The sequence below is a fragment of the Bison bison genome, unplaced genomic scaffold (genome assembly GCF_000754665.1).
Source record: "Bison bison bison isolate TAMUID 2011002044 unplaced genomic scaffold, Bison_UMD1.0 scf7180017864384, whole genome shotgun sequence".
Taxonomy (NCBI): Eukaryota; Metazoa; Chordata; class Mammalia; order Artiodactyla; family Bovidae; genus Bison; species Bison bison.
In genome coordinates, this window is record NW_011494956.1 from 16,217,585 (window position 1) to 16,236,529 (window position 18,945).

Sequence of the window (18,945 nt, forward strand, 5' to 3'; positions counted from 1 at the left end):
GATCTGAGTGAGTCACTAGGAATCTTTTGATGGTATTAGTCTCTCTTTCATGTTTTATAAAATCTGGAGCTCCCATTCATGTTCTTAAAGTCCTCTTGCAGAGGTACAGGCTAAGTGTTTGTTTTTAAAATTCTTGTCTTTTTAGACAAATTATCTTTTGGTTGAAAATAATTTGCATTCATGTGTGGATTCACCAAAGCAGCATATTGTTTCTTATCCTATGGATAAGAAATTACTGGTTAACCTGATCTTTATTTTATAATAACCATATGCCATGAAGAAGCAGTTGCAGCTTTACCTCATCGATCATAAACTTTCTGACACCCTAATTCCAGGATTCCCAAAGAGAAGTCATTGATTGGATGGTGACAGTGGGACTATGACTACAAAGTCAGGAAAAATTAAGAATAAAGGGCCCATCAGAGGGGGAACAAAGGACATAAGAAACGCTTCTGGAAGGGCCAATGGGTGAGGATAAAGATAAATATTTTGAACACTGGTAATGCAGGGTCCCTTGTAGGAGCCCTGGTATCTCGGCCCCACAAGCCTGGGAAGGTGCAGATGGCAAGACAAGCAGATGGGCAGGTTCGGGAATAGCAGGGTAAGGGAAGGGAGGGGCAGAAATCAAAGCAAACCAATATAAGTGGCAGGTTTGTTCACACATGCTTAGAGAGAGAAAAGACAGCCAAGCCCAGCGTAACATGACAGCCTGGCAGGATTATTATTCCCAGAAGCTGGGACACTAAAATATTTCAGCCAGTTTTCTGCCTTAAACTCTCCAAGGGAAATACTGCTAACAAAGGCTGCCCATGTTACGTGCTCATCATGATGCAGAAATTACCATTTCCTTCTCTTTGGCTAAGACAGGCTGTCACAACCTTTGTCTCCATGGCACTGGGGCTGTGGTCACCAGCTGGAGGCTTCCACACTTCCACTCTTATTTTCTCACTACACACGTATGCATGTAAACACGTGACCACACGCATACATACAAACACGCACACACGAACACACACATGCTCTCAGCAACAACGCAGCCATCTGGACAGCCATGCTCTCTGATGACACCTTTTTTTCTTCTCCATTCTGACAGCTTAAACCCAAGAATCATCTGCCATCAAAGATGCCTGGTATTGAAAGAGGCAGAACAAGTCTCAGGACTGGGGGGAGGGGGTGATGAGGAGTAGGAAAGGATGGAGAAGGATAGAAGAGGTCAAGAATTGGGAGCTACGTGGAAGGACAGAGAGCCCAGCTCCTGCTATTCCACTAACAAGCTACCCTTTTACAATTTGCTGATTGAGAAAAATCCATAATTCCAAGTAAGATCATGGTCCACTGCTTATGATTCTCATCATTGTCTATAAGAGATGATCTTAACGTCCCCTTTGCAGCCTTGAACCTTCCCCCCAGGGGGGACATTGCTCATTTCTCTCTATTTCCTTTGGTCTTTACTGCATGAGTACAGCATATGATGCTTGGGATACACCACCTTGCAGCTCTGCACTTTGTGTCTACGCCCTGGAAATTTTTCAGTTAATGAGTTTCATGGGAGGAACAATGGTGCCCAAGTGTCATTGTATCCCTCACAGTGTCTAATCCACAGCTTGGCACACAGTAGATGCTGAATAACTGCCTCAATAAAGAGGGAATAAATAAATAAATGAGTGAGAAGGCAATGGCACGCCACTCCAGTACTCTTGCCTGGAAAATCCCATGGACGGAGGAGCCTGGTAGGCTGCAGTCCATGGGGTCGCTAGGAATAGAGCGGACACGACTGAAGTGACTTAGCAGTAGCAGAGTGAGTACATGAATGGACTGATTAAATGGATTTTAAAAAATGGATTGTTGCAAGAGGTGTGAAATGTAATAAAAAGAAAAGGTCAGAAGAGCAAAAGACTTGGAAATAGAGAAGAGAAGAAAATGTGTTCTGAGCTATGCAGTACAGGGATGTACTGGCCATCAGGATCGATCTATTATAAACTGTCTGAAGTCTCTATAACAGTGTAGCATTCATCTGAGCACGCTGTAAAGGAGAGTGCACTCTTGAATTACATGGGTTTAATTGAAAAATAATCTATGAAGGCAATACTGACAAGATTTCCGGGAAGTTGCTTTCATTGGGTTTTCTAAGAAAGCAACACTGGTGTTCTCAAGATCGTACAGTGCTTCTGCCCATTCACCCACCTACCCATCCATCCATCTGTCCATCCATCCTTCCAAGGATGGTCCTTGAGCCCTAGCTGAATGTGCAGAGCACTGGGTCCATGCTAGCCTGAGTATACATCTTTGCTTTTGTACCAGGCACAGGAAAAGCCCTCAGAATCCAGCTCGCTCTCACAGGTGAAACCCTACCTCTCCATGGTCTCAAATGCCCATCACCTGATACCTTCACTCCTGGAAGGAGGCCTGGGTGCAGACTAACGGGTTGGATGTGGCTGCAGCTTTGCTCCTGCACGGAAGTGGCCCAAGTGTCAGCCCCACAGACAGACAAAAGGGGCATAGACGCCTCCAGACTTACCAGCTTGGTTTGTGGTGATGTTGACAGAGACGTGCTGTGGGGGAAAGGGACTCTTGCTGGAGACCCCATTGACAGCCTGGATGTCAAATGTATACGGGGTATGGGCCCACAGGCTGCTGATGGAGACGCGGCACTCAGTCAGGCCCAGCTGCCTGGGCACGAACTCCACGTTGTCGTCACAGCGGGAGCAGCTCCGGCGGTCTGCCCGGCACTTCTTACAGATGATGTTGTAGGTCACGTCATCCCGCCCACCCGTCTCCCGAGGAGGGTGCCACTCCAGAATGATGGATGTCTCATTGACGATGGAGATGACATTGCGGGGACCTGATGGGACACCTGCAGGGAGACAAAGAAAGGCCCAGTGAGGCTGGGTGGAAGCTTGGCCAGCTTCTCTCCATCCCTCTTTGGTGTGATCCCACCCTCCTCACATACACATATCTCCTCTCTTCCCTCAACTCCAAACAACCATGTCCCAATCCTTTCTGAGAAAAAATGACAGATGGAGATGACAACCTGTTGCCAGCTCCCCTTTTAGTCATCCCAGTGAGGCTTTTCTTCTCTGAATCATGTCTGCCGAGGGAGAGGAGGATGGAGGTCTTGGATACAAGCCCTTTTGTTCTCAGGACTCAGCTGCATCCTCCAGGCAGCTTTAGCATCAGTGACATGTATGTATATTGGACTCTTATTGGATTCCATGTCTCTTCTTAACTTGTGGAGAACTCAAGTGTTGGAGGACAGGACTCAACATATTCAGGCATCTTGCATACAGTCTCACACAACCTGGGATCTATGTGGTATGTGCATGGCAGTGGGAGTGTTTCTCTGCAGGATGGGCTTCCAGAACACCTGGAGAAATGAATATTCACATTGTACAAGCTGTGGTTCAAGAAGCCATGTTGGGTAGGAGATTCACACAGCCACTATTTCTTACCCCAAAGTACAAGAAGAGCATAGCGGTTTGTCCCAGACACTCTGCTAGCTACCAGAGCTGGTCTTAAGCTGATACGGCACTCCAAACATTGGTGGTCAGATCTTTTCATGGAAAACAAGAGATCTGAACAGACCGTCTCTCCTACAAACCAGTCAGGCTCACTGGGACTCAAGGAGGGCAGCCTCTTTCCTCCGGACAGCTCCATCCATGGCTGCTGTTCACACACTTGCAAAGGCTGAGATGCCTTGTTGCAAAACTCTAGAAAGCTTGGTCCCTAGTAGGAGAGCAGAATGCTGCTAAATTCATGGCTGCAGTCCTGAGCATTTTGAGATCCAGTTGGAGAATCTCCTGCCCAAGAACAGAATGGACCATAGCCTCTGGTTCCCAGGATGGGTTCTGCTTACCCTCAGTATCCATCTGATGGAAACAGACTCTGCCTGGAAGCCCCTTTTCTGAATGGCAGGCCTGTGGGAGCCACTGCTCTGGATAGTAATGCATTCAGAATTCACGCACGTGACTGTCGCCAGCTGAACGGAGACATGTGTAAAGAGGTTCATGCTGGAGACAAGAATCAAATGCCAACACACAGAATGAGGGAATAACAACAAGGTCGGGGGGCACCAGGGAAGGATTCTGTGTTGAATCAGTCAACAGCAAGCAGAGAGAGCAGAAAGCAAATATTAAATCGGATTCTATTAAAACATGAAAGAAAATCAGTACTGTACTATATAAAGCCCATTAGACCTGAGCTAAAGCATAGTTTTCATGCATGTTTGTGACAGGGCAGGATTCATGAAGCATTTTTACTGAGGTCTTGCAAATAGCATTCAAGAATTCCCCACCCATCTGACCAGGGATAAACATCCATCTCTTTTGAAATCAGTGCACAGCTAGCATTGGGCAGGCATTGGGGATCGCCCTAGGTGGACTTCTATTGGTCATGGCTAGCCTTGTCTCACACCACATTCATCATTAACGCCCATATTGGCCAGTGCCTGTCTTAGACATGTCTGTTTGCTCAGACGGATGAGACTCAGACCACAAGCTCCCTGTGGTGAATGCCATCGCTGTCTGACTCATTGTCACAGCAGATAGCCTAGCCTCAGCCACAGGCCACTGTTTCTCATAGTCAGAAAAATTACATTTACCAAGCACTTGTTCCATGCCAGGCGTGGGGTAAATCCTTTAACCATATTATCTTGCTGCATCCTGTGGCATCCTCTGGTTATCACTCAAAAAGCAGCCTTGGGCGGAGGGGCAGAGACAGTACTGTTAGGGAGAGTGACCATTCACCCCTCCCATCCTTTGGAGATGGCCCCCCACACACACCCTGATTCCAGTTACCTCCTCTTGTCCTTGAACTTCAACTTCATCCTCTCCCCTGACTCTACTTTCTCTACCTAAATTTGCATAAGTCATAGCCACTTAAAACCCAAACATGGTCACCTGGCATATCTTTCTCCATGTTGAATGTCCCCTCTTCACTCTCCAGCCAAGCTTCCCCAAAGTGGAGTCACACATCATACAGGCTCTCCTCTCTCCATGTTCAACCACCTGCAGTCTGGTTTCTCCCCCACTCCTCTTTCATGCCTTCCCCCCTTTTTTTTGGACAGGGGTAGGGTGGTGTGGGGGGTTCCCTACTTGACAAATCCAGAGAATTTGGTCCTTACTTCCTAACATACTTTGTGGTCACTGGCCAGAACATGGGGACCCAACACACAGTTCGTCAGCGGCATCTCCTTTCCTCAGATCTTTTCCTTCCTCTGTATCTCTATCACCTCACAAAAATGGGTTCCACCAATTTTCCTTCCCTAAAGCAAAGCCTCTAATCAATCCTTCAATCGCTTTCCATATCTCCCATCTATTCTCATCCACCAGGGTGTGTCTTTCAAAATGTACATGGGATCATATCATTCTCTGCTCAAATACCAGTTATTTAAAAGTTTACCCTCCTTTCCATGTCCTTCAAGTCCCCATATGGACTTGCTGCTCTTGATTTCATCTCTGGGTCATACTGTGACCAACAGGAAGTTCCTGCCACGTCCTGTGCACACTGAACTCACTTCAAATCCCTAAGCCTCTGCACTGCATTCTCTCCTTTGTCTGGAATTCTTCTCCTTCTATCTACTCGAGGAACTCTTGCTCACCCTTCCAGATCCAGCACATTTCACTAGGAGACTTCCCTGATGCTCACAGTCACACACCTCCCCTCTGGGCTTCTATAAGCTCATTTCTGGCTGTGTAACTCAGAATCGTATGGAGGTGAGAGTTGGACCATGAAGAAGGCTGAATGCCGAAGAATTGATGCTTTTGAACTGTGGTGCTGGAGAAGACTCTTGAGAGTCCCTTGGACAGCAAGGAAATCAAACCAGTGACTCCTAATGGAAATCAAACCTGAATACTCACTGGAAGAACTGATGCTGAAACTGAAGCTCCAATACTTTGGCCACCTGATGTGAACAGCCAGTTCACCCTAAAAGACCCTGATTCTGGGAAAGATTGAAGGCAAAAGGAGAAGAGGGAGGCAGAGGATGAGATGGTTGGATGGCATCACCAATTCAATGGACGTGAACTTGGACAAATTCCAGGAGATGGTGAGGTACAGGGAAGCCTGGCATGCTGCAGTCCATGGGGATGCAAAGAGTCACACACGACTTAACAACTGAACAACAACACAGAATCCACCATCACACTGCGATGGGCTCTTCCTAGGCATCCTCACCACACTATGGCCTCCTGGTGAGCAGGGCCTGGTAGCTGGTTTGTCTCCATGATTCCCATGTCTAGCACTCGGCCTGGGGGAGGCCCCATTCTACCAGTTTTCGACCTCTGCTCAGTGTGCAAGGCTGTAGGTCACACGTGTGCACCCCTCTCCAGCATGAGACAGATGCCCTGCGGTGGGGCTGAGGGAACATGCAGGAGCAGTGAGGACCCTGTTGTGCCCCTGAGTGGTAGAGTGAAATGAAAGTCGCTTAGTAGTGTCTGACCCATTGCGACCCCATGGACTATACAGTCCTTGAATTCTCTAGGCCAGAATACTGGAGTGGGTAGGCTTTCCCTTCTCCAGGAGATCTTCCTGACTCAGGAATTGAATCCAGGTCTTCTGCATTGCAGGCAGATTCTTTACAGACTGAGCCACCAGGGAAGCCCAAGTGGTAGAGGTTTTGGTGAAACGCAAGTGGCAGAAGAGAAACTGAACCACCCCTGATCCATCTGTGTCCCTGGAAGCTGAGAAGACCCACCCTGGTCGATACTTTTTCCATGTCTGTTCATTTGCTTCCCGTTCAAGAAGAAAAGCAGTGGGTTTCTGTGAATGATGAATTTTTCATGTTTATTTAAAATAGCCTCCATATGAAGCAAGCACGTCTCATCCATGGCTGCGCTCCAGGGCACATGCATCTGTGGGCCATGAACGGGGGTCTCTGGGAGCCATGGTTGCTGAGTCCAGGGCTACACAAATCTGAATCCTTTCCTTCCAAGATCAGGAGCAGACTTTAATGGCCCTCCCTGGAGAGCAGACTCAGACAGCCAGGAGAACCTGAACACTATCTTGTGGTCTCAGAAGCCAGCATGGTGCCTGGGTTCACAGCATACCCTTAAGGAGGTGGCCCAGATCTGGGCCACCAACAACTACTAGAACCCCATTCATTATTTATTTGTTTACTCACTCACTCTTTAAATAAATACTCCTGCCTATTGTGGGCACTTGGGAGATAGGATAAAGCAAAGCAGATGAGCTTCTGCTCCCATGGAGTTTACACTGGTGGGGGTCGGGGAGTGACAGAAAAGAATAGAGAAATAAAGAGATAAAGGACACAGAGATAAAGGAGATGAAGGAAATAAAGCTGCCCCTAGGCTCAGATTGCCTCCCTGCAATGCTTCACACCTGACCCTTTTCCTATGAGGAACCCTTCCAGGACAAGCAAGCCAAGCCCAGTGTCTGGGCAGCTAAAACAATGATGGTTCCCAAGTCCTGCATTGTCCTGATGACAAGGACGCATTTCTGCAAGTATGTAGCTTGGATCCTCCTGTGTCTGGACAAAGAGTCTGACCACAGCAGAGCTGGCCTCCAGATAAATCTTCCTAAAGGAAATGTCAGGGCCACTTCCTACTCATCTAGGCTGTAGCCCCTTGTTTGGGGTCCTCCCCTGTAGAGAGAATTTGTCTAGCACCAGGTCCCCAGCAACATCCTTAGGAAGGAGGCCAACTGAGACCAGCGGAAAAAAAAAAAAAAAACCTTTAAAAGGGGGAGTGGAAAGGGAACCAGAGAGAGAAGAAAATTTGCTTTATCCGTCCTCAGAAGCCCTCAGGAAGTGCGCTGGCAGGGCTCAGAGCCAGGGTCTCCTTGTCTAAGCTCCCTGCTCTCTCGTCCGCGTCCTCGTTTTTCTTAATTACATACAGACAGGCTTTTTGAAGCCTCTCTGATCTGTTGCCACGGTTACTACTGATGAAAGCTTCCTGCTAAAAGGGCTAGGAAAACTCAGTCCTTTTAAAGGATGGGAAAACTGCTGAGCTGTGATTCTCTGGGTGGGAGGAACACAGTGGATTCTGGACTGTGGGGATGGGTCTCCAGGGTCTTCCAGGATGGGCCTGAGAGCTTAGCTCTGCCCACATGAAGCACGGATGGCACTGGGAATTCAGAAAGTTAGGCAGAATTTATCCTTCTAGAGCCATAAGCTACCCCAAGTGTTGTCACACTGAGATGGAATCTCCTGCTTCTTAATGTGTTTTGGGCCAGATGAATTTTTTTTAAAGATTTGAGAGACAGAGTGGGTGGGAAAGAGTAGGTGAGTTTATTTGTATAAAGCTGGAAATAAGAGCACTCTTGAGTAATCAGAGATGAAATATGCTTAAGATAGGTAAGCCTCAAAAGCCAGTTTTAGCAGGAATCTTAAAAAAGCCAACATCTAGTTTCAGAATTTAGATGTGAATTTCTGGCTGGTCCAAAGTACAGAACAGGCAATGTCCAGCTCACTGTGCATTGCTGTTGCCAGGGTTTGTGTCCTCATTTCCCTCACCATGGAGAGCAGGTGAAGATGACAATCACAGGAAGGTGATGTAATCCTGGAAGCCCCCTTGTGCAGGCTGGAATTGGACTCCTCTGCCTAAGGCCAGAGATGAGGTCCTCCCTTGCTTGTGAACGACCCCTTGAAGAATCTGATGAAAGCAACAAAGCTTTTCCTGATAAAAATGAACATGTATTTGAACATATATGCATGTTTTCAGAGACTCTGAGGGATCTCTGAAACCAACCAACAAACCTCTTAAATGTTTTCAGCAACAAAATTAAAAAAATATATATTCTCTTGTTGGCAAAGCTTAGGAACGTGAACTTCTAAGCCTTAATTATCTCATCTGAAAAATGGTAGTTTTGAAGATTTAATGAGATAATAAGTCCAAGGGTTTAGCTGTGTGGCTGGTACACCGAAAAACTCAGTTAATGTCAGCTCCTATTAGTATTAGTATTGTCATTATTGGATGATCTGGAATCCTGACCCTCTCATCAAACTAAGGCTACTCTAGTTCAGTCACTTATTCCTTGAGCAGAGATCCTGATGCCCAGACCTGTGCAGGCAGCCATAAAGATATAGAGGTTATAGCCCATAATGTTGGGGAATCCATATGTTTATTACTGAGACAAGATCCCTTACCTATGGAGTACTGGGAATTGTGGACACATTTAGCTAAGGATCAGAGCAAGTGATCCAGACACAAAGAGTTACAGACAGATGCTTGAGGAATGGTAAGATCAATGCATGACAAATTTTTTGAGATGGTGTCTGGGCATCTTGCCCACAAGATTGGAGCTGTACTTGGGTAGAGGCATCTTGAAACCTATTTGCTCTAATCTATGCCCTCTGGACCACCTAACCCTTATAAGCACCCCCTAGGCAGAGGCCTAGTCTTGGGCATGGGGCTACGTCTCCAGCACGGTTCTACACTTTTTGTCTTTGGGGCTTAAAATCTCTGTGTGCACTTATACATCTGCTTCCTGGCCTCCCAAAAGGCAGTCTGACTTTGGCACAGTATCTGGTCTTGCTTGTTCTCCTTCTTCCTGTGGACAGGGACATCCCTCTTTTATACTTCTAGAGTAAACTGTGTCCTCTACTCAATATTATTTTAGGAGAAAGGACTGAAATAGGGTCTATGAATGAGCCAGAAAGGACATGGGATACTCAAAGCTCTGAGATGCAGAGGTAGCGTTCTCATGGCTAAGAAGAGTCAAGATTGTGGTTTGGAAAACTAACTGCATATTTTAATGTGAGTTGAGGGTTAAGAAGGGATAGAAAGGGAGATCAGAAAATAACATCATAGACAGGGGTGGCAAAAAAAAGTGTGTTGTGAGGGGCCAGGAAGACATGTGAGGAGCAGGACCAGATGGGTTATCAAAAATGATAGTACTATCAGGACATCTCTACTCATGGCCCACTGTGACATACCTACTTTAAGAAATTGTGTCTGAGTGATTAGAAAGCTTCCTAGAGAAGAATAAAGGTCTTTGAGATTTTATGGAGAAACAGGAGTCAAGGAGAAGAAGCAGACATGGAATTGGGGGCTGTGGAGATCTAAAGAGGTCTTCTATCAAAGCAAAATATGCAGGAAACTAAGTTAGGCTGTTGGTTATGCCTTTGTCCTCAGTACAGAAGATAGGGCTGAAAGCAGAATGGGCTGGAGTGTGACATAAGCCAAAAAAGGGGAGTTTGCAACTGTCAGAAAGCTAGTAGAGTTACCAAGTAAACATGAGGTCAGCTTCATGTTCAGTTGTGGTTTCTTCTTTGGGTAACTTGCTATTTGAAAACAATGTCAAAACAAAAAGCCCTCTGTATTCTCTCTGGCTGCCATGTGTAGCTTTGACACTCTTCAGCCTAAGTTCAGCTCTCAGTCTTTCTCTCTGCACTTTTCTTTTCCTCCTAAGGCACCAATTCCTCTTCTATCATTCCTTCACTAGGTGTAGATTTCCTGGGGAAGACTAGACAAGAATGACCACTATGCTAGAGGAAAGTGTTGTGATGCAGGGGACCATGCTGGTTCAGCACCTTGGAGAGGGGCATGAGTAGATTTGCTCTCACTCCTTTCACTGGGATTCCCTGGATGGCAGTAGGCAGTTTCTAAAGATCTCTCTCAGGTGCCAATAACACCATAATAATAGGAATCTGTAATAGCAGGGGTTAGAAGGTCTTGTCTTTGGAGGTGGGGTGGGTATATGACTATTTGAGGCCATATCAGGGGACCAAGAGGAAGCTATCAAGAATCTGAAGAAAAGCAGTGGCATCAAGTGGACAGACTGCTGAGGCACACTCCATTCAATAAAGAAACCAAGAGGGGCTTAGGATCTTTGGAAAAAGCAGACCAAGTGTTGGCTATAACTCACGAATGACAAAGACTAGACAATTGGAATACTGTTTTGCTCAAGGTGAAGATGGTAATATCTCAAATCCTAAAGTGGCTTTTCCTAAAAGGGAGTCAGTCGTGCTGGGGGCTTGAGGCACAGAACTGGAAAGCTGAGTCCGGTTTGTCTCTTTGCAAGCTCAGGTACACTGGTTACTCCCCTAAGAATGTAGGCTGTCTCTCCTGAGGCAAGGAGGAGAGGACATTGAAACCTGGAGCTGTCGTGTTGCTTTACTTTTCCTAATTGCCCCAGGGGCAATTTTATATTGCTTTGAATGAATTTAAACTAGACCCCAGGGACATGCCTTCCTGTGAACAGACACCTGTGCCATCCGCATGGACATCTGAAGGACAAGGCTTTGATTTGGTTACATGTGTTTGTTTCATACCACTGAGTGACTGATTAATTTCGGTAGTTCGTCTAGAAGATTTCTACAAGGATCATCTGAAAGATCAGAGAGATGGCCGTGGTTTCCATTTTAATAGAGTTCTGCATGGAGTTGTGAATTTCATTTCAACAACAAACCCTACATGCAAAGTACTATCATAGGCATTTTGGTACATAAGTTAATGAAGCCTCATTTTCCCAACATCCCATGAGATAGGAACTATTATCCCCATTTTACGTATAAAGAAACTGTAGCTCAGAGACATTAAATAACTTGCCTAAATTATGTGGTGGGTGAGTGCTGGAATCAAGACTTGAGTACAAGCCTGGATGTTCCCATAGCTCCTCCTTAACGACTCCTCCCCTCAGGGTGGAGGCACCTAAGAGTGCAAAGTGCAGGTGTGATGCAAATACAGCCAGGTGCTGGGGGCAGGGGCCGGTCTCTCATGAAGGCAGGAAGCTCTTGTTTCTGAACCATTTTAGTAGCTTCCCTGTAGCAACAGAGCAACCGCAGTTCCAGGGCTGGGCTGAGCATGTCTGCATGTGTTGCTCATTAGGGTCTTGGAAACACTGGGCCTGTACTCAGGCAATTCCCCTAATCATAACAGTTAGTAATAAGAAGAAACGACTAGTCAAAACAAGGAGGGACCCTGCTGAGAGGGATTTCAGGAGCATTAAAAAACCCAGTGTTACACATTTCTCCAAACACCAATGTTTGCAGAAAGTATTTCTTGTTTCACTTGCCTCAATGGAGCTAATTGTGTGGGAGAGAGGGGGTGGATTCACTTTCTGGGAAAAGAGCCCCTTCTCCCTGACCTAAATTGAAGCCTGAGCATCTAGGTTTCTCCAGGGCTGCAGAAGCCCTTGGAGGATGGCTGAGGCCCCTGCCTTCGTAAGGAAGTGCATCCCAGCAGGAAGGGCTTATGACCATCTGTGTCACTGCCTGTGGGGGCAGGAGGCTGAATCTTCTATTTGTGGCCCCAAGTGAGGCCAGAGAGAGGGAAGTTTGGATAGAATGTCCCCTGCAGATTTCCTGGGGACACTTCAATCAAGGAGAGACAAAAGTCATGTCAACTTAAAGACCTGGTCTTCAAGACCTCCTCTCTGGCCCTGAAATGAGGCCTCAGGGCTTTCTGAAATGGTGAAAGATGTGCTGGAAAATTGGGCTGAGTGCCAGCTTTGTGACTTTAGGCAGGTTACTTGCATACTCTGAGTCTAATCTTTCACTCCTGCCAGAAATCCCTGTCCATCCATCCACCTTCCAGCAGAGAAACAATTACATGTACACACCTGTGCAGTGAATAGAAGACACTGTCTGGGACATTTGACATGAAGGCCCTCTGAAGACATCTTCCTGCTTACGACTTCTGAGGCCCTAGACAGACTTCCTTTATGGGATTTACCAGGTTTAAAACTAAACATGCAAAAAACTAAGATCATGGCATCTAGTCCCATCACTTCATGGCAAATTGAGGGGGAAGAATGGAAACAGTGACAAACTTCATTTTCTTGGATTCCAAAATCAGTGCATGGTGACTGCAGCCACAAAAGTAAAAGATGCTTGCTCCTTGGAAGAAGAGCTATGACAAGTTTAGATAACGTATAAAAAGCAGAGATATCACTCTGCCGACAAAGGTCCATATAGTCAAGGCTATGGTTATTCCAGTAGTGAAAGTTATTCCAGATGTGAGTGTTGAACCATTAAGAAGGCTGAGCACTGAAGAACTGATGCTTTCAAATTGTGCTGGAGAACACTCTTGAGAGTCCTTTGGATAGCAAGGAGATCAAATCAGTCAATCCTAAAGGAAATCAACCCTAAATATTCACTGGAAGGACTGATGCTGAAGCTGAAGCTCCAATACTTTGGCCACCTGATGCATAGAGCTGGCTCACTGGAAAAGACCCTGATGCTGGGAAAGATTGAGGGCAAGAGGAGAAGGGGACACGACAGACAATGAGATGGTTGGATGTCATCACTGACTCAATGGACATGAGTTTGAGCAAACTCCAGGAGATAGTGAAGGACAGGGAAGCCTGGCATGCTGCAGTTACTGCAGTGGCATGATTTAGTGACTGAACCACAAAGCTTGTCTACAGGGCTCCTACCCAGGTTAGGGAAGGCTGGACCCCCCTAGACCCTGCTCATGGCATCTCTGACTCAAGTATCCCCATATGGTCCCCCAGATCTTCCTCCTGAAGGATCCATACACTAGGCCAGATCCTGCCAGGCACACTCCAAGGTGTTTGCTGTCACCAGAGGCGACAGTCTAAGCCAGAGTCTTCTTGAAGTCAAAAGACTTTAGGACATACACCAGTCTTTGGCACAACAGAAAGATAGACCCTACTTTGGCAAAGCCTCCCACAGAGCAACATGTTTTGGAACATCATTTCTAATTGATACCAACTCAGACCCTGAACCACCCCAGTTTAGCATGTCCTGACTCAGCCCAGAGCTTGGTAATTCCCCCCATGCTGGTGCAAGTGTGGAGGCTGAGATCAGGAAAGAAATCTAGAGCAAGGAAATGGATGCTATGGGTCTTGAGATATGGTTGGTAGCCACTGGGCCAAGGCCTGTCAAGGATGAGGGTCACATACATGATGGAAGCCTTACAGGTAAAGCACCTCAGCTCCCTCAAACTCTCTGTAGCACACAGCCTACTGTGAGCTCTCAAATACTAGATACTAAGGGAGAAGGAGTTGGACACGACTGAATGACTTCCCTTTCACTTGTCACTTTCATGCACTGGAGAAGGAAATGGCAACCCACTCCAGTGTTCTTGCCTGGAGAATCCCAGGGACGGGGGAGCCTGGTGGGCTGCCATCTATGGGGTCGCACAGAGTCGGACACGACTGAAGCAACTTAGCAGCAGCAAAAGCAGCAGCAGCAAAGGGAGAAGGGCATGGATTTTCCAAGGTAGTTTTTAAAATACTATATCCATCTGGGCCAGACTGGACAAGCCCCTACTGCATGTGCGGAGCTGGAGAGGGAGGCAGTAGCTGGGATGAGGTCTCAAGGCTACTGCATGATTAGCAGTCATCTCTCCTCACCGTCCCCAGAGAGAGGGTGGTACCCACGAAGGAGTCTTGCATCTCCACAATTCTTCACAAATAACTAAAATCCCTTTCACTGTGTGACAGAATTTTTCCAGTTGTCATAATTCTCCATCATTTTTAGACACTGTATAACAGAAAGGCATCAAAACAATAGCTGGGAAGAGACTATGGGTTACATAGTAATGGGTTATTCATTTAGTTTTCTCTAGGAAAACACAGAAGATGAAGAGTTTTCAAAACAAATTTCAGATTTGCTATTATTCCCCTGGGGCTTCCCAGATGGCACGGTGGTAAAGAATCCACCTGCCAATGCAGGAGACACAGGAAACGTATGTTCAACCCCTGGATCAGGAAGATCCCCTGTGTGAGGAAATGGCAACCCACTCCAGTACTCTTCCCTGGAGAACCCCATGGGCAGAGGAGCTTGATGGGCTGCAGCCTATGAGGTCACGAAGAATCTGACATGACTGAGTGAGCAGGCACACAGAAGAATCTCCCAGCACCGCCCTATGTGGTTCTAAAAGAGACTCGTGTTGCCTCTTTCTGGGTGTACAAAAAAGCCCAGGATCCTAAGACAACAATTCAAGGTCAAGGGAACAAAAAGAAAAGTTGAAAAAGGCAGGTATACCTCCCAGAAAGGTATGGGTCATCCAAAATCAAGTCCTGATTCTGACATGTCTCATTTTTGGCATGGGAAGGAATCCTGGAGGTTAGAGTGTATCCCTGGTGGTGAATGCCCTCTACTGTCCCTACCTGGTTGGCCAACTTCTGTTTGATTCCTCCGGTGATGGGAAGCTCACTATTCCCACCACCAGGAAGTCCTTTGCTAACAGTAATCATAACCTCTTTGAAAAATATAATGAAAAAAACTACCTATTCACAATAGCCACAAATCCCATAAAATTCATACGATTAAATCTCACAAGGCTTGTGTAATGCTTGTATGAAGACAACTATAAAACTTTACTTAAGGATATAAAAGAAGACTTGAACACACGCTCCTGGATGAAGAGATGCAGATCATAAAGATGACAGTCATTTCCAAAGTAACCCATTTATTCAATGCTTTCCCAGTCCCAATGTAATAGGATTGATTAATGAGTTGTGCCAAGCTGATTTCAAAGGTCATCTTGCAGATAAAAATTTTTAAGAGTTGGCAAGACATTTTGATAATGAATAATATGTACAGACTTCTTTTACCAGTTGTTGAAATATATGACAAAGCTACTACCTTTAGAACAGCTTAGAACTGGTGCCAGAAAAGACTAAACAATCAATGCTAAGAAATAAAGATGAGTACAGACAGGCACTTAGTCTGTAACCAAAGAGGCATTTCACTAACATTTTGGATGGAGCTGATGGGATGCTATTTTTAATAAGAGAAATAAGAATACCGATATCACGTCTTACACAAAGCAAGTTTTAGATGAAGGAAGGAGCTAAAAATAAACACCATGTAAAGAACTAAAATAAAATGAGAGTGTTTTTATATCTTAAAGTGGGGAAGACATACACAAAACCCAGGCAAAAAGTCAAGACTCAAATCCCCCAAACCAGAAATTTAAAAAAAGGTCAACTTTAAGCTCAAAAATTAAAAATCTCAAAAATGCCAAAAATGTATTCATAAATAGAGTTAAAAATAAGTAGAGGGCTGCACAATCCCAAGTGGCACAAGAGGTAAAGAACCCACCTGCAGTGAAGGAAATGCAGGAGATGTGGGTTCAATCCTGGGGTCAGGAAGATCTAATGGAGGAGGAAATGGCAACCCACTCCAGTTGCTTAGAAAGTCCCATGGACAGAGGGTCCTGGAAGGCTATGGTCCATAGAGTCACAAAGCGCTGGACATGACTGAGCACATACACATAAGAGGGCTGGGGGCAAGATGTCACATTTAATTAACAGGCATCTAGAAGTCAATTTTTAAAAACAGAAAAAGGGCAAAAACAGTCAATTTCCAGGAGACAAAATAAATTGGTCAATAAATGTATGAAAAAGACATAGTAATTTATACTAAGGGAAATATGGTCAAAATTTTTAGGAGGTCAGTCAAACTGGCAAAAGCCAGAGTCTGGATAACATCCAGCTGAGCCCATGGGTGGAGAAGGAAGATGTACCCCACTGGTGGGGGTGTCACTTGATCAAGCCTAGTCTTCTGGGATAGCACTTTGATTGGCTTTTGGAGTACATGTGCCCAGCAACCCAGCAATTCTATTTCTAGGTTAATTTCCTCCACAAATATAGGCTTGTGTGCCCTCAAGGTATGTCTGAGTATTTTCATTTTTATCTATATTAGTGAAATGCTGTGTTGACCACCTATGGGGGACTATATAACACAGCAGAGGTGGCTGTGCCTCCACCCTCTCCCCTCTCCCCCACTGTCCCCTCTTCCATCATCTTCCGCTTCCCTGACCTGCCAATTCTCCTCTCTTCCCCAGTCTTGCTGAAGGTCATTTCCAAGCCATTTCCATAGAGCTCACAAAATGACCCTTGACCAATGACACGCAATCCTTCACTGTCTCAAGTGGGTAGCAGCATTAGTTTGATGTCAGGCCATCTCAGAGGCAATGGAACTCCTTCCTAAGGATTGAAGTCTAGCACTGAGGCCAAGGAGCCCTACCTGGTCAGGTCTGGGCAAAAATCGGGCCCTGCCACTCACGAACAAATGTATGATCTAGGGCACTAGCCATGCTGGACCTCAGTTCTCTCATCTATACATTAGGAATAACAGTAGTACCACTTTATATTCTGTGAGGGTAACTGAGAAAATCCACATCAGGGGCTTAATCAGCACCAGCTATCATGTTAGACTTACTGTTACTTGCTTATGCTCTTGATCCAATTGGCTGTGGCCAGGGGTACCAGGTACATGGTACTTGGGGTCCACTCAGACAGGGCCTTAGCCGTAGGCCATGGTGCTGCACAGTCTTCACCATGCTTGGGATGCAGGCATGGGTGTGGCTGACCTCAACAGAGCTGCCTGCAGCCCTTTCACTGGCATGACCACAAAGCCTACCCTTTGCTCACAGTAAGAGTGACTTTTCACCTCATGTGCAAGTTCCTCTGTGCTGGCCAGCAAATAGCACCCTTTTGGGGGGAATAGAGTGGCTTTCTAACTTTCCTCACTGAGCACTGGCAGGGCTTCCCACTGCCCCCTCCCCCAACCACCCACCTTCTAGGCATGTCTGATGCAGCAGAGCCAGCCTGTACCAAGCTGCATCTCAATCTAACTACACAGGTGTCATGCTGGCTTCTTTCCACTCAACAACGTTGAGCATCCTTTACTGCTACTTGCAAAGTGAGCAGAGCTTAGTGATAACCCAGAGGATCTGCTCAAAAACCACCTTGGACATCTTCTTGCAAGTCTAAGCCCATAGCCATGAGGAGCTAGGAGGAAGCAACATACCATGACCACCATTTCCCCAACCTTCTCTCTACAGAATGGAAAGGGAGGACAGAGGGACCTTTGTGTCCAAGTGGCATTTGGCCCCCTACCCATCAACCCCTGAGACCATTCACTCTTCTTAATGTGGTCTCAGAGTCATAGCACCTTGGTTATGCTGGGGAGAGGTGGTCGCACAGTTGACTTAAGACTGGAGCCTGCTCTCTCTGTGCAAAGTCATCCATGACCATTTACCCACGGGGGAGTCCAGACTTTAAGCCCACAGCCAACCCCCTATCATAAGAGTTCTCAACGCTCTGGCTCCAAATGTGTACTTTACAGCCAATTGCATAGACATTTTCTCAGAAGACCAACACAGAGTTTCAAAATAAATCACTACAAATGCTAGTGTCCTGGTCCTATGCCACACATAATTCCAAGAGCATGGACAAGCCCACACTGAAAATGAGACTCATTTCTTTTTACTTCACCCAATTTCCCATACAATTCAGAAACCTTCCTGGCAGGAATACCTCTTTATACAATTCCAGTCAGTGTACTTCACTAATTACACAGGTAGCTTTGCTCACTTGGACAGTGTTCAGAAAATACCCTTACACTAATTGAGACTGGCTTCCTTCTAGGATAGTCAAAGACACCTGGAGCCCCTGGTCTTTGTCACACCCAAGCAAAGCCATCAGTGACATCTGTGGGTCTCTAACTGCTTTGGGGTTTTCACATGTATTCACCAGCCAGGGGATGTAGAAGATCACTGTCATGATTTGAGAAAGGGTCGGCTAGTGCCAGGTTTCTGATATGGCAGCTAGAAGGGCAGAGAATGACCTTCTCTGGAGCCAGGAACCCCACCCAGTGTAATGGGGTTGAGGGTGGGTTCTGAGTCCAGCCCCCAGGGAAGCTTAATGATCAGTAACAGAGGTGCAGCAGGCTCATATGGGTACCAGGACTGACTGGCAGCGGTGAAACTGAAAGCTGATTGAAAGAGGCAACTGGCTGAAGGTCCAGGAGTGAGTCCCAGACCTAACCCCCTAGGGGACTTGGGCTTGGCCTCTGGTGTCAGAATTGGATCGGGATCTGATTCTGGGTTACAAGGATGGAAGAAGGGGGTGGGGCTAGGGGAACCAGGACCCTAATCACAGCTGGGGATCACCTGTGAGGAGCTGGGGACCAAGGTGGTCTGCACCAGCAATACCTGGATTTGTGATCACATCATGATGGGGTCGAGATGGGGATGATGGTATAAGATTCCAGCCAACCTAGGATGACTC

General features: G+C 46.3%; 1 protein-coding gene across 1 annotated transcript in view; it reads right to left on the minus strand.

Annotated features, from left to right (window-relative positions):
• EPHB1 (EPH receptor B1) overlaps window positions 1-18,945 on the minus strand; it is a 328,791-nt gene that overhangs the window by 127,846 nt on the left and 182,000 nt on the right. Inside the window, 1 exon segment of the mRNA XM_010858306.1 lies at window positions 2,519-2,854. Within this exon segment, the coding sequence (XP_010856608.1) occupies window positions 2,519-2,854 (336 nt within the window).